Consider the following 15,418-nt stretch of genomic DNA (forward strand, 5'->3'; position numbering starts at 1 on the left):
TATAATATATAGCCTTACGGTATAAAAATGTGTACATTAAAAGTAAGATGCTAACAGCATCTGAAATCTGTCCACTGCCATGATCCACAAGAGGCGATCCATGAAGAAGTGTTTCCATAAATCACATGAGAAAAACATGTGACCGCCAAGAGATTCCAGATTTCCTGAAAGCTACAGAACGTAAGAGCTCTTACTCATTGAGTACATCATGCTAAACCATGCATTATAACAAATAAAAAGGAAGATGAAGAAAGGGGGAAAAGATACTATTTATGTTTCATTTCATTACTCTGATTACTGACATTCAGTTAAATGACTTCAAAACTTATCAGTAAAACTTATCAGCTCTATAAGGGAAATTGTAAGTCGGCCCAAAATGAGCTAAGGCTTTTTGCTGCCTATAAAGTCTGCAGGGCGCTGGATCCCAGGAAGGTGTCCGCGAGCCTTGGAGAGGAAACTCACCGGAGGGACCTCTGCCAGGCCCTTCCACCTCGCTTACCTGTTCATCTTGTCCCTGTCGTTCAGGCCATTCTTCCCCAGCAACAGAATCTGCTGCACTTTGGCTACGTTCCCTACAATGGCAGCTTTGTGGATCTTTCCGAGGTCCTTGTCTCGGATGCGATACCCGCACTGGAAGCTGCTTCTCTGACCGCCGTCTCTCCCCGGGCTGATGGAGGAGCCTAAGGGCGACTCGCCCTTCTTACTCCCGAAGCCAAAAATCTTCTTCATCACAGAGCCCACGGGCTTCAAACACACCTCACCTCCCCCTCGGCTCTTCACTGTCCCCTAAACCCAACAGAAGTGCCACAGATAAGCCTAAGCAGTCCCCCGACAATATCCCAGTTGGGAAGCTCCGCGGTTTCCAATCTTTCAGCCCAGAAGAGTCGTAGCTAAGCGACACCGCTAAACACAGTGCGCCTGCGCGCCTCGGAAGCGGGTGTTCCTGCCTGTAGGCACAGAGACCTGTCCGGCCACACTGCTCAGTGCGCATGTGCTAGACCCCGCGGCTCAAGTCTGAGATTGACTGTGGGCGGTGCTAGGCACATTTCAACCAACTGTGCTTGTTGGCTAAGCATTTCCGGATGTTTAACAGAAGACAGAGCAGGTGAGAAAGACGTCTTTGCAAGAAATTGGGGCTGGAGCGACGAGGAGCTTCACGATGCTGAAAGCCTGTCCCCCAGAGCTTTTTTAGGGCTTTCCTAAAAAAAAAACCTCTAAATCTACTTATCCCTCAGCTTATTCCTTTCCACATCCCTCTTGGAACAGCGAAATTTAGCGAGTGTAACTACAGAAAACTGTTTTCATGGTTCCAGAAATTGTGGTAACAGGTATTATCAAGTGCAAATTTAGGGGAAACCAACTCAGGTTCTCCAGATGAAACGAAACCGCGTTTCCGCATCCCTCTGATCCTCCCGTGGTCCAGCCTCCATGTACACATTTTCTTCATTTTAATTTTTTTGCTTTTATTTTCCCCAATCAAATCTTAAATCAATCCAAGATGTATTTTGGAGCGTAGTGTAACGTTTGAGAACTTTTTAAAAAAATGATTATTCACGTGTCCGAAATAATCCATCTTTTCTCATCAAGTTTAAAATACCACTTTTTAACTCTGATGTTCTGTTTCTGGGTTTCCCATTCTGTTCCATTGAATGGTCTGCTGCTTCTAGCATAGGTAGTATTTAAAATATTTTTAAATATCCTTTGTAGGTCCAAAGTTCCTCCCCTTATTTGTCCTTTCCAGCATTCTCTTGGCAATATTTCTACATTATTTGAGATGACTTTTTAATCACCATGCCAATTAAAGAGAATTCTCAGGGAAATTTTTATTTAATTAGGTTAAGAGAATCTTGATAATCACTTGTATCAGTGTATCCAGGTAGGTGTTATGTCTCTGTCCTATTTTATGTCCCTGATTAACCTTTGGAAGCTTTTTTTAAATGTAAATCCTATACCCTTCTTGATGTATTTATATCTGGGCTTTTAAAATTTTTTACTGTGATATTACATTATTTTTCATTATAATTTATGAAGCATTATTGTTTTGATATCTGGGTATTCTTTTGACAACCAGAATGAAGAACTTTTTAAATTATAATCTTGTCATAGGAAGAGAGTTGAGTTTCTGGTGGTACTTAAGGAAGGCACAAACTGTTGGTATAGATTTCACCAGAAAGATGCAATATTGATAATATGCAGATTATAAAAAATCAAGCAAATGCAAATAAGATGGGCTTTTTTAAACTGAAGTATAAGATCATTGCTACAAATTAAAAAACATTTAATATAGCTAAATTTCACTAAAACCCTATTAGCCAGATTTTTCAGTAATTTGCTAACTAGTGTGTGTGTGTATGTGTGTGTGCGCGCGCGCGCACTCAGCTGTGTCTGACTCTAGGGACATCTTTTTTGTTTCCTCTTAATAGTCTCTTTGTTCATTTGCTTTATTCACCCAAATCTATTTCCCACTCCTAAATGTAATCATCATAATGGCCTTGCAGAATATTATCAACTCCATTTTTATGAAGCATCTTATGTTCCATCCTCTTTAACATTTCCCAAACTTAAATAATCTTTTCCCTTGCTTCCATCTGTCTGCAACTTGTGTGTTTCCATCTTTATTCCATTTCTTAGGAATAAAGCAAAACAGGTTGAATCCATACTGGCATAAACAGGTGAGTATATAAAGAAACTCCTTTTAATGTAGTTACTGATCCAAAGTAGTTACAATTGGACTAAACCTAGTATTGTGGGTGAAGCAGAAGCAGGCTCACAACAGTTAATAGAAAACAGGCTAACCCAAAACTCACCAAGTTCCTGTTCCATTTGTTAATGATTTGAAGTTAAGACTTTTGATTAACCAAATTCAAAAGGAACAGATACCTCCATTTCACAAGATGCACCAGCAAATCTGAATGTATGGCAGCCTTATTTTACAGCAAGACAAATTAATTTACGTATTTATTCTTCAGAGGCCATTTAATGCCATTTTGTTCTTTGTAGACTGAATGAATTGCCAACACAGTTTTGGGATTAGTGACTCAGAAGGCAAGTGTCCAGACCTTCTGCAGAAATTGCTGCTAGAATGCACCAAAGAACTCTGAAGAGAGGCTATGTCCCTGTTGAAGTGATGTCTGGTTCCAGGACAGCGTTTTCACTGATGAAAGAGCAACGAACAAAAACAAATAAATATTTCTCAGGGCTATCCAGCTTAGCTACACCAAATGGTTTTGTTGTGTGTGACTGGTATCAATGCTTGATCACCAAGCATTTGCTTCCACAATAGCCAAACCAAAAAATTATCTTTTGTCTTCTGCCTCCACAGTATTCTCCAGGGTGACCTATGAGACCAGTACAAACTATAGTGATATCTGAAAAAGACTCTTGACACTTCCTGAAGCAGCCTGGAATGAGGGTCAAAGCACTACCAAGCTGCAGAGAGAACTACACATCAGGACTTCAGGTAGGTTGTCAAGATTGGTTTACTCTTAGTGTTTTTGTATGGACCAAGATACTCAAAGAGTCTTCATTACATCATCTCTATAATTCTGTATTTCCTTGGTCAAATGCTGTCTGGATCCCCAAGCAGTTGAAACCTAAGATTTCCCATTCCCAATTTCTATGGAAACAGACGTCCTCTAAAAAGTTGTTCCCTAGAATACCCACAACTAAGACTCCCACTAAGCCTATCTAAGATTCAAATAATGCCATGACGGTGAATAAGCATATTACTGGAAAACAATATAGAGGTGAGAACTTCTTAATATAACAAAAACTATACAAATCAATGAGAAATGATATGGATTATTAATAAATGGTTTGGGAAAAATCAGTTACTGATAAGAAGTAACTACTCATCTCAAGGTATCACCAAAATAAACTCCAAGTTAGTAAGAGTCAGTCTTTTTAATAAAAACCATTAAATATTTTAGAAGAAAATATGGATATGAGTGGTACTATATTTAGAAGATCTTTCCAAAAAAATGGAAATTAGAAAATATCAGTACATTTGGCCACATAAAACTTGAGACCAAAAATTTAGTATAAATCCAAATATAGAAAAGGAATTAACATACATAATTAATGTAACATTCTTAGCTTACAATTAAGGAACTAGATTTTTTTTTTTAATGATCAAAGGATACCATCAGTTCACAAATTAACCATGGGTACCAGAAATTTTCTACTCTTACTTGACATGGATAGTAGTTCAATTTCATCATCTTGCCTCAAGACATTTGCTCTTCAGTTCTGTGATAATTTAATCCATGGGATCTTGATATTTTCACTGCCTTAACAGCTCATCAAATTTATCCATTAAGTGGATGACTTCATACTGATGGTACTAGGTGCATAGGAAAAAGGATATAGTTTGAAAGTCCTGGTAAAACTTTATGTGAGAATTTATGTTAACACACTTTAAAAAAACAAATCAGCATTATCCATTTAAAGAAATACTTACCCCCCAAATTAAGCACAAATCTAAACTATCATCTTAGCATCACAAATTATTACAAAATATAATGTTAACAGTATAATCAGTTTTAACAGTGACCAACAGCTTTGGCAGATAAATGAACTTTGTGATTTAGGGTAGTGAGAAGCATAGTAACAGCTCACTTTTCTTTAAAAAGGTTTATTTTTAAAAGATCTATTTTTTTAAAATAAAATCTAACCAAAGGAGATATTTTATATTCTATGTGTTCCTCCAACACCTGTTTCTTCAAATTATGTATGAGGATTTGAGATTTTATGACACCAAGAAGCAGCATGAACTTAAGAATCTTAAAATCTAACAAGGAAGAAAAAGCATACAGAAAGTGGAACCAAACCACGGCACAGGTAAGCACTTGCCCATCGGTCAACTTCTCAAACAGGAAAAAAAAATCACATTGAAAGTGAGGGTTAGTCACTCAGTCATATCCGATTCTTGCAACCCCATGGACTGTAGCTTGCCAAGCTGCACTGTCCGTGGAATTCTCCAGGCAAAAACACTGGAGTGGGTAGCCTATCCTTTCTCCAGGGGATATTCCCAATCCAGGGATCGAACCCAGGTCTCCTGCATTGAAGGCAAATTCTTTACCATCTGAGCCACCAGGGAAGGCCAAAATTTTGATAAATTTTAAAGTTGGCTTTCTTTGTGCTATAACAGTATAAAACACTCTTTCACCAAAGTTAAAAATTAAAAATTGTGAACCTTTTGGCCTCACATTGTTAATACTGACAACATGCTTCTACCTGGCATCTGCTATGCTTTCTCCCCACCAGGGAACACTGCACCAGGCTTTGCAAAGTTTGATTCACAAATTTCTTAACAATCATTCAGTTATTTTGTATTTTTTATTATAGTGGATTTAGGTTTCTTTTTGAACAAAGATGCATATTTCCTAATAATATAAAAACAGAGGCTCTTTTGTTCTTCCTGAAATCCTTTAGCAACCATCTTCTTCAATCCTATTTTGTCTTCTTCCTCCATCTTCTCCAACCTCTGTGTCTTTCATCACCAAGTTCAGAATTTCTAGGAGAGCTATACAGACATTACTAACACCTCAAGTTTACTAACAACTGGTCTTTAACATGTGAAAGGAGGCAACTGGTTGATAAAAGATGAAATACCTCTTGCGTGAAATCAACCCATAATAGCTTAAGGAATTTCACATGCTACAGGTCTTCAAGTTATCTTTTTATCCCCTTAACAGATCCTTCTATGTACAGGATACTGTTAGCCTGGCACTTGATCCTACCTTGCATATTTTATCTTCTACTACTACATATAAAATAGATAAACAATGACTTACTGTATAGCACATGGAATTACACTGTATCTTGTAGTGACTTATAATGAAAAGGAAGCTGAAAAAGGAGTATAGATATATATAACTGAATCACTTTGCTGTACACTTAAAACTAATACATTGTAAATTAACTATACTTTGTAAATTATTTTACATTGTAAATTAACTACACTTCAACAAAAACTTAGAAAGTACAAAGATGGCAGCAGCTTTGTTAGTTTTTCACACATGTATCCCATACATGATTATGATGGAAACTACACAAATAGTTTGATCCTGAAAAATCTTATGAATTGTTATCATCCAAAAATGTTCAAACAAAAATCTGTTAATATATGTAAGCACTATTTTTGACTCATGGAATATAATTAGAAGGCAACACCATCTCCCACTACCCTTTGAAATTTTCAGAGGTTCTTCTCCCAACCCAGGTTGAAAAAACTTACTCTCAAATAATAAAAAGTCCAGAATTGCTTTTACTCACAAAGTACTTAAAAAGAATTTCCAGTCTCTAACTATAAAAACACCAAGTCAGGGTTGACCAGCTCAGCCACATTACAGGATGCCCACGAGCAGCAGGGGTGGAAGGCAGGCATGGTCCTCTTTAGCTTCCCTGCCTAATTCCATTCTTCCTCCTCTAGCTGGGAGTTTATGGTTTCCGACCCGCCAGGATCAAAACTGCAGGGAGTAGCAGAGTTAAGTGAGATGGTTTTGAGCAGTCTGGATCTGGCACTTGTTTTAAAGCTATTACTCTCAGTGGTATTTCTGTGCCCACAGCTTTCTCACCTGTAACTCCGTTGACCTAAGTGTATGTAACCCACTCTGCTGACTTTTCTTCTTAGCTCTTAAGGAATCCAGAGCACCATTTCAGATTATCCTTTTCTGGGGCCCGTCCACACCTCTAAGTACCCTTCTGTATAGTATCTAACAAGGATCCCCCAACATGGCTCACTTTCTCTCTAGACCAACATTTGGTCCTCTGTAAGCATTCAAAAGGAATTTGTCAAAGCAAATGCAGAAAACGCAGAACAGTCTCAATACATTAGCAGTTCTTCTCCCGTCCTGAGCCAGTTACAAGTTTCTTTAGATTCCAGGTTCCCTGGGCAGGTTACACACCTGCTTCCAGAACTGCAGAAAATTAGATTCCTAACAAGCTCCCCAAACTAAGTTTTACAACCTCTCTCTCTAGCCCTCCCTCTTCAGCAGCTCTGTAACCTTTTTCCATGAAATGCATTCTCAAATTCATAACAGATTAGCCACCCATTGTATTCCTGTATGAAGCACTGATACATAAGTAAATTAAGTTTCTATTTTAAAAGACAGGAGGGAGTATAGGGGAATTACATTCTTGCCTAGAAGAATAGGGATTAATGTGACAGATAGGGGGCAAGGGAGAATTTGCATAGAAATAAAAACCTCAGTTCAAATATATCAACTCTACAAAGTTGATGTCCATGACTAAGCGTTGTTTCTTTCAATCCAAAGATCAAGTCTACATTCCAACATATTTTATTAAAATATTACATCAAAAAATATGCTTATAACTAAGCAGACTGAAATAACTCAGTATTTACTTTTAAAATGAGTATGAACAAATACAAAGAATATCTAAAAATAAAACATATATCAATTATCAAAAGTAGGTATAGGTTACTTATAAAACTCTGGCACTGTGGTAGCTTTGAACAGATAGCTTTGAGAAGTTTGAGTCCTCTTGAAGTCTATCCTTATGAAGCTAATTTGGGTGGAATGTGATTCAGAATAAGTTGGAAAATTAACGTTCAGCATGATGAGGGGAAGAGACTGATGAATCATCTCTAAAAAGCAGCTATAAATCTGGACAAACAGTTGAATAAAACAGCCATCTCAGCACTCTGGAAATGAACTGAATATCTACAACAAACCAAGAAGTGCTTACTCCTGACACCCAGTTTAGGAAAGAACGTGTGAGCCTGTGGGCTGCCTGTGCTGCCCCATCCTGGACCTTCTCGGGCAGCAGTTCAACCAGAGTGACGGCAGATCCTGGGAACAAGGCCTGCTGCCTCTGCCGGAAGGGACTCACCTGACATGATGCACTGTAAAATGGTGTAAGCAAACAGGGTTCACTGAGGTTATAGTCCCATGTGGGGCAAACAATAGAGTTGCGAGGGATTTCACTGGAAGTTCTGGGAGGGAAGAAGACAGCCATCTGGGTTTGATAAGCACTTCTAAATACTCCGGATTTACAGGCATGCAAAGTGGAAACTGAGGCCATCCACATACTCACAGTTGCCCAAACCTGCACACATGCACAAGGGAGAAGGAAAAAGCCCAGCAGAAAGCAAAGACCAGACAAGACTTGCAAATGAGTTGAACACTGAATGTACTTGCCAGCCCACATAGATCCACTGGCAGAGTGGAGGCCTGACTGATGGGGTTTGGACACAACCTCTGTCCAACCCTTTCGCTAAATACTAAGCTATGCAGTCACAGCAGAAACTGTTAGGAAGCAAGAGTTAACATTTTTTTTAAATAAAGGAGCAGACACACCAGTGGCTGCACACTGTCATGGAGACAGATTTCACCAATTTACTGATGGCGAATACTAAACAAGAACAAACCTCTAGGGAAAAATTTCAGAATCAGTAATTGCTACATTATCTGAAATTCAACAAGATTACCCTTATGTATCCTTATTGAGGAAGAAAAGCATTCAGCTGGAACTGAGTATCTCCAGATGCTGCAATTAGCAAAGATTTAAAAGCAGCTATTATGAGCATGCTCAAAGAACTAATGGAAGTCATGTTTGAAGAATTAATGAGACCTATGATAAAAATGATGCAATGCATAAAGAACCTCAATAAAGAGATACAAAGTATAGGAAAGAACCAAATACAAACTCAGAGCTGAAAAATATAAGATGTAAAATGAAAAATTCAGTTGAAAGAAGAATCAGTAAACCTGAAGAATCAACAGAAAGTATTCAATCTGAAGGAGAGAGAAGCAATGAAGAAAATGAACAAAGCCTCAGAAACCACATCATCATCAAGTATATTAACACATGTGAAAAAGAATCCCAGAAGAAGAAGAGAAAGGGCAAATAAATATATTTGAAGAAATAATTGCCCCAGACTTCTTAAATCTGATGAAAAACATTTATCCATAGATCCAAGAAGCTCAAGAAATCCTAAGTAGGAAAGCCTCAAGGAGATCCACACTTAATATCCATCAGAGTCAAACTGTTAAAAAGACAGGGCTAAGGGAAACTTCTTGAAAGCATCAATAGCTATTTTCTATTAACATAATCATTACCATTGACACTGACTTCTCACCAAAAATAATGGAGGTCAGGGGTTTGTGAGATGACATGTTCAAAGTATTTAAAGAATAAACTTTTAATCATGTACTCCATATCCAGCAAAAATAGTCTTTAAAAAAACAAAAGGCAAAATAAAGACACCCCCAGATAAAGACTGAGGATTTAAGATTATATAAAGCAGTAGTTATGTCACTGTACTGTCAAGTTGTTATAAGACATACAAATGTAACATGACAACTATAGCACAAAGAAGAGAAAAAAAGGAGATATATTAGAACAAAGTTACTACATTTTTACAGAATTAAATTTGTATTATTTTGAAGTAGACTGTAATTAAGAGTGATAAATGCCTATCATCATCCCTGCAGCAACTACTAGGACAGAACTCAGAAGAGGAGGAACAGGGAATTCCCTGGTGGTCCAGTGGGTAGGACTCTGTGCTGTCACTGCCAAGGGTCTGGGTTCAATCCCTGGTTGGGGAACTAAGATCCCATAAGATATGTCACACAGCCAGAAAAAAAAAAAAGGAAAATGAAGACAGGGAATCCCTTGAGATATGAGAAAAACAAAAAACAAACAGCAAAATCGCAAATGTAAAAGCAACTATATAAGTATTAAATATGAATGAATTAAACACTATACAAATAAGAGATATTATAGACTGGATTTAAAAAAAACCCACAAGATTCATGTGATAAAGGACTTGTCTTCAGAATATGTGATCTCTTACAACATAGAAGACAACTAACCAAAGCAGGGAGGGAGGAGCTGAATGGACATTTCTCCAAAGAGGACATACATAGGCCAAGCGTCTAGCAGAGGACACGGAATCACCAGCCCAAGGGCAATGTAAGTTAGATCTACGATGAGACTCTACTTCATACCCACTAAATGACTGTCAAAAAGACAAGACTGTAAGAAACGTACAAGATATGGATAAACTGGAATATTTCATACACTGGTAGATGGAACATAAAATTATATATTTATATAGTTACTTTTAAAACAGTTCTTCAGATTCTTAAGAAATTAAACAGAAATTCAGCACCTCAGGCAGCAATTTCTGGAAGTCTACCTACAGAAATGAAAACATGTCCACACAAAGACATGTATACAAACATATATAAACAGACAGGGGGCAGGGAGGAAAGGAAAACGGAGGAAGGGCCAGAAGAAACTGGGGCAAATGAAAACAGTTAGTGAATCTGAATCAAGAGCATAAGGAAGATCCTTGTATTATTCTGATAATGTTTCTCTAACGTTGAAAGTACATCAAAATTTTAAATTACCCAAACAAAAGGGCAAAAATATCATGTAGCAAGCTCCCTCTATCAACCTCAATGAAGACCATAAACAGTTTAAAAGTTACTAGAAAACTATAGGTAATTTTAATAAAATCACTTCAAGAATAAAATTTGGTTGTAAAGCCAATACAATGTGCTCTAAAATAATTTTTCTACTGAGCTAAATAAAGTCATCTGTAAATCCTGTAACAACACATTAATATTCACAAAATCTGATTGAAAAGTAAACACAACTTTCCATTTCTAACACAGAGTAATTCAAAAGTTCACTCTGAAGAGGACTGAGTTTTTGGTTTTATTTTGGTTTCACTGCCAAGCATAATTACATTGTTATTCAGAATTCGAGGTTTCAGAGTAATAGTGATGTTTTAAAAAAAAATTATGAAAATGCAAGCTGCATTTTTTAAAAGTTATTTAAATTCTGATTGTATCTGTAAGTTCACACTTCTCCACTCTTAATTTTTTTTTTAAAAACACCTTATATATGATCTAGATCATAATTAAGTGCATCTTGAAGTTTCCAGTAATGAATGCAGAACTATGATGTACCAACAGCCAAACAGCATCATTTCTTTATCAAAGATAAATGGTACTACCTAGAAACAAAGACAATCCTTCATGAATTTTACTTTGCTAAGTAAAAATACCTCCAAAAGCTAAAGGCACACTTTCTATTCACATCTAACACTGTAACCAACCATAAAATCATTATTTATTTTCAACTTAATAACCAACTGACACTTCTCAAACAAGCTGTTTTCAATCCTGATAGCTCTTTATTTTCATAAATTTGCTACTTGCAATAGGTGTCCATCATGAGAATAATCAAAATTAGATGAATGTGACAAAAGACTGACAAAGTGTTTCACACCTCTGAATGATACCAAGTCAAGAATGGGAAAAAGAGTTGCAAAAGAAGACTGCTTCAATGCTACTTGTGGTCTTGCAATAAAACCAGCAATACATCCATTTGAAGAGCTATCATCTCACTTCCAACTTCTTCCCCTCAAGAACAATTTGAATCTCTTTGGCATCCAAAGTCTCGTAGGTCAATAAAGCTTCTGCCAGATTCTTGTGCTCTTTTGCATGAGTCTTCAAGATATGTTTTGCTCGCTCATATGAATCCTGAAATATAAAGCAGATATGTAAAAAGCAGAAACCTCTGAAGCAAAGCCATAAATGGGGGGAAAAAAAAACCCTTTATGTACTCTAAAAAAATATATAAGATCTACTGATTTCTATCTATAAAACATAAAAGCATTTAAAAGCTTGGTTCCCTGACAATAACTTTCATACTTTCCAGTATGAAAAGTTTTTTGTATTTTTAACCTCCAAATCTATCCTATAGATAACCAAGGTCCACTTACACAGAAACCTACTTAAGAAATAAAAGTATACACTACTCATCTGCTTTCTAAGTAAGTTCTGTAAACACAGAAATCTACTTCTTTATTCAACATACATGCTAAAAGTAAAGGGAGTTTGTTCATTTTGTCTCTTAACATTTCACCAATTTACTCAATTTAGAATGTCCAGAAAAGATACAGATTTCCATTCTTTTACTTCGCAATATTGTAACAGTCTATCACTAGAAATGATGTTTGACTTTTATACTTTTTTTTTTTGCAACCCAGCTTGAACATATCACTTAAATCCTTCAATTCTCTTTCCAAAGTGAGTCTGAAGTAAGTTTATCAGTTTATGATTAATAGCAATAACAACAGTTTATTTTTGACAGTATCACATTTGCCTGTACAAATGTCAATATTTGAATAGCTAATCATTTTTGCCCTTATAAAAATGGGTAGAAAACGTAACAATGAATTTACCAAAACCAAGAAACACAGATATATAAATATAATACAATTACTAGACATTGTGAACATAACCAAAATGTCCAAATGAAATAACCACATTAAATATATAAATTATTAGAAATATATTATGGAATATTATAGCTAAAAATCAAGTATTAGCAGTAAGTTTAAAAACTTCCTTGGAATGTACCCCTTTATAACATGTAAGACCATCAGGTTTCACACTTTTAAGGCTCATGTACATTTGAACCTGGGGCTTCCCTGGCAGCTCAGATGATAAAAAATCTGCCTACAGTGCAGGAGACCAGGTTCAATCCTGGGTTGGGAAGGTCCCCTAGAAAAGGGAATGGCAACCCACTCTACTATTCACGCCTGGAGAATCCCATGGACAGAGGAGACTGGCAGGCTACAGTCCATGGGGTTGCAAAGACACAGATGCGACTGAACAGTCATACCACTACATTTGAACCTAACATAACACGTAATACCAAAGTAAGCCTGCCATCTAATGGAAAGAGTACCTACTGTACTTCCGGTAGCAATCATGCCCCTATTAACTTTATGAGATATACTGACATTTCTAAAGAACAGTGGAACTTTAGCTATTTTGCATCCACCGAAATTTTCAGGCACATTTTGACTAAACAGATAAACAAACATTAAAAAAAAAAATTATTACCCTCAAAAGGATTCTGATTTCCTGTTCAATAGCAGATTGAGTTTCTGGACTCAGTTTCCCTGTATCACTGTAGGTCATAACTCCAAGCTAAAATCAATGAAAAGAAAGAAATTCAACATAAAAATCTCCAACTCATGTATGTAACAGAGGGAGGACTAAACCATAAGAAAATAAGTATCACAAGAGCAAGGAAAACTTACAATATAAAAATGCCCTTGAGGGCAAAAAAAATTCATTCTTCTTCTGAAAGTATAATAAGTGAAGTGAAAGTCACTCAGTCGTGTCCAACTCTTCGCAACCCCATGAACTATACAGTCCATGGAATTCTCCAGGCCAGAATACAGGAGTGGGTAGCCTTTCCCTTCTCCAGGGGATCTTCCCAACCCAGGGATGGAAGCCAGGTCTCCCACATTGCAGGCGGATTCTTTACCAGCTGAGTCACAAGCGAAAACATAATATTAAAATGTATAGAGAGAATTTTAAAACCCAAGTATGGTTCTCAGTGGGCTTCCAGTTGGCGCTAGAGGTAAAGAACCTCCCTGCCAATGCAGGAGATATGAGACATGGGTTCGATCCTGGGTCGAGAAGATCCCCTGGAGGAGGGCATGGCAATCCACTCCAGTATCCTTGCCTGGAGAATCCCATGGACAGAGGAGCCTGGTAGGTTATAGTCCATAGTGTTGCACTGAGTCGGACATGACTGAAGCAACTTAGCATGCATGGTTCTGAGTACCAAGTTCTAAAGTTTTCTTGGAAAACTTTAGCAGCTATTCTAGTCCAGAAATTCACAGTCACAGTATACTGGAATTGTTTCATGGAGCCATGGTGATAAAGCAGATATGTAGAGAACGTGGAAAGGGCAAATTAAGCAAGCTCAACAAGTAGATCTTTGATGTCATATGAACAGAAAGAGCTAAAGAATTTATATTATCATTTGGTTAATTTATGAATAACTGTTACTGTCTGAGCAACTGGAATAGAAAGAGTGTGTGCCATTTCTAAGAAAATGAGGTTTAGTTTATAAAGTAAGCTTTGTCAAGTCCATTTGGAATGAAACAGGAAAATCTATCAATTTATAATAGAACCTTCTCTCAGAAAGAAACACTCTTCATATCATCACGTGATACATGAGGGAGGGTTAAAATTAGCTATTACCTTTTCACTCATTCCAAATTTGGTGACCATGCGCTTTGCTATTTTGGTTGCATTATCAAAATCACTGGAAGCACCTAAAATTTTAAAACATTCATAGAGCTCAAGTTAAAAAAAAAAACCTTTAAACGAATGAACACAATTTGAACTAAAGCCATTATTTACAGTAACCTGTTGTAATATGGTCACTTCCAAATATAAGTTCCTCTGCCACTCTTCCGCCCATGCTGACGTCCATCTGGGCAAGCAGCTGAGCTCTAGTTTCATTCCACCGATCATTCTCAGGCAACAGGGACACCTAGACAATTGAAAAGCAAAGAAAAAATCCATACACAGTTTTGAAATACATGTTAATAACCTGAATTATCATTTGTGTCTCTTACTTAACCCATGTGCTGAAAACTCAGCAACATTTCATAGAGACAGTCATGGTGACTGATGACCAAACCAGAAATGTATAAAATGAGGAAAGAGTGCATTTTATAAATAAGTAGTTAATGCTGCAATACAACTGTCTGTCCTTCGCTAAATAAAAATATTGAAAATGTCTATAATTAGAAAGATATGAAAATGAAATTTATGCTCAATGAGACAAAACTTAGAAAAACAACTGAACCAATCATTATGAAACATAATTTCTTCTGAGGGGAAAAGAGCAACTACACTTTTAAGAATTATATTTTGTTGTCATTCCTGAAATCTGAAATATTAAAGATACCCTTATTTAGCAGATAGATTTCACACATATGTCTGAATTCAAGACAGCTGAGGAAGTTAAGAAAGTATCAACAAACTTAGGAAGTAGCTGAATTTTCTTTTGAAATGTTTTCATCAGTAATTTCCTTCATAAGGTACTAGGGAGCATTATCTGAAAGAAAAGAAAAACTAAAGATACTCACATGCCCAAGTGTTGGCCCCCGAGGCATGATTGTAGCTTTGTTGATAGGCATTGCATCTTTCGTGTAATATGCAATAATAGCATGACCAGACTCATGATACGCTGTGATCGTTTTGTTTTTATTATCGATTTCCACACTTCTACGCTCAGGCCCTAAGAATAAAAATTTACTTAAGTAAAATACTCTAGTAGGAAGGAATATTGAGTGAATGAAGCTCATATGCCTCAAAGTCATTCTTAGAGTAATATGATTTAATATCATTAATATTTTAAAACATCGTAAAAGTTTAAAAAATGAGTAGACTCCACTCTACAACACATGTAAACCATAATTTGTCAATTGAAAACCAAATTCTAAGAACTATAATCTTACTCCTTATATCAAAAGGAAAAAACTTTATTTCTAGAAAATAAACTTCTAACAGGAATATCCTAACAACCTGTTTTGAAGCCAATTTAAATAATCTTTATTTTAATT

General features: G+C 36.6%; 2 protein-coding genes and 1 pseudogene across 11 annotated transcripts in view; 1 reads left to right on the top strand and 2 right to left on the bottom strand.

Annotated features, from left to right (window-relative positions):
• ANKRD26 (ankyrin repeat domain 26) overlaps window positions 1–1,423 on the bottom strand; it is a 76,334-nt gene extending 74,911 nt beyond the window's left edge. For 2 of the 8 annotated variants that reach the window (XR_006337057.1, XM_043883920.1), the window contains exon 1: window positions 500–1,423. Coding sequence is in view for 7 of the 8 variants with exons in the window: in XM_043883920.1 (XP_043739855.1) it covers window positions 500–729 (230 nt within the window). In the remaining variant the exon portion in view is untranslated. The remainder of the gene's footprint in view (window positions 1–499) is intronic. The other 6 variants (XM_043883916.1, XM_043883918.1, XM_043883915.1 and 3 more) reach the window with 5 other exon arrangements.
• LOC122681644 overlaps window positions 1,041–15,418 on the top strand; it is a 34,613-nt pseudogene continuing 20,235 nt past the window's right edge.
• Window positions 11,147–15,418, bottom strand: part of YME1L1 (YME1 like 1 ATPase) — a 28,979-nt gene continuing 24,707 nt past the window's right edge. For all 3 annotated transcript variants that reach the window (XM_043883924.1, XM_043883925.1, XM_043883923.1), the window contains exons 16-20: window positions 14,942–15,093; window positions 14,214–14,340; window positions 14,046–14,119; window positions 12,891–12,977; window positions 11,147–11,519 (exon numbers count right to left, since the gene is read on the bottom strand). In XM_043883924.1, the coding sequence (XP_043739859.1) occupies window positions 11,376–11,519; window positions 12,891–12,977; window positions 14,046–14,119; window positions 14,214–14,340; window positions 14,942–15,093 (584 nt within the window). In that variant the 3' untranslated portion in view covers window positions 11,147–11,375. The remainder of the gene's footprint in view (window positions 11,520–12,890; window positions 12,978–14,045; window positions 14,120–14,213; window positions 14,341–14,941; window positions 15,094–15,418) is intronic.

The sequence above is a fragment of the Cervus elaphus genome, chromosome 23 (genome assembly GCF_910594005.1).
Source record: "Cervus elaphus chromosome 23, mCerEla1.1, whole genome shotgun sequence".
Taxonomy (NCBI): domain Eukaryota; kingdom Metazoa; phylum Chordata; class Mammalia; order Artiodactyla; family Cervidae; genus Cervus; species Cervus elaphus.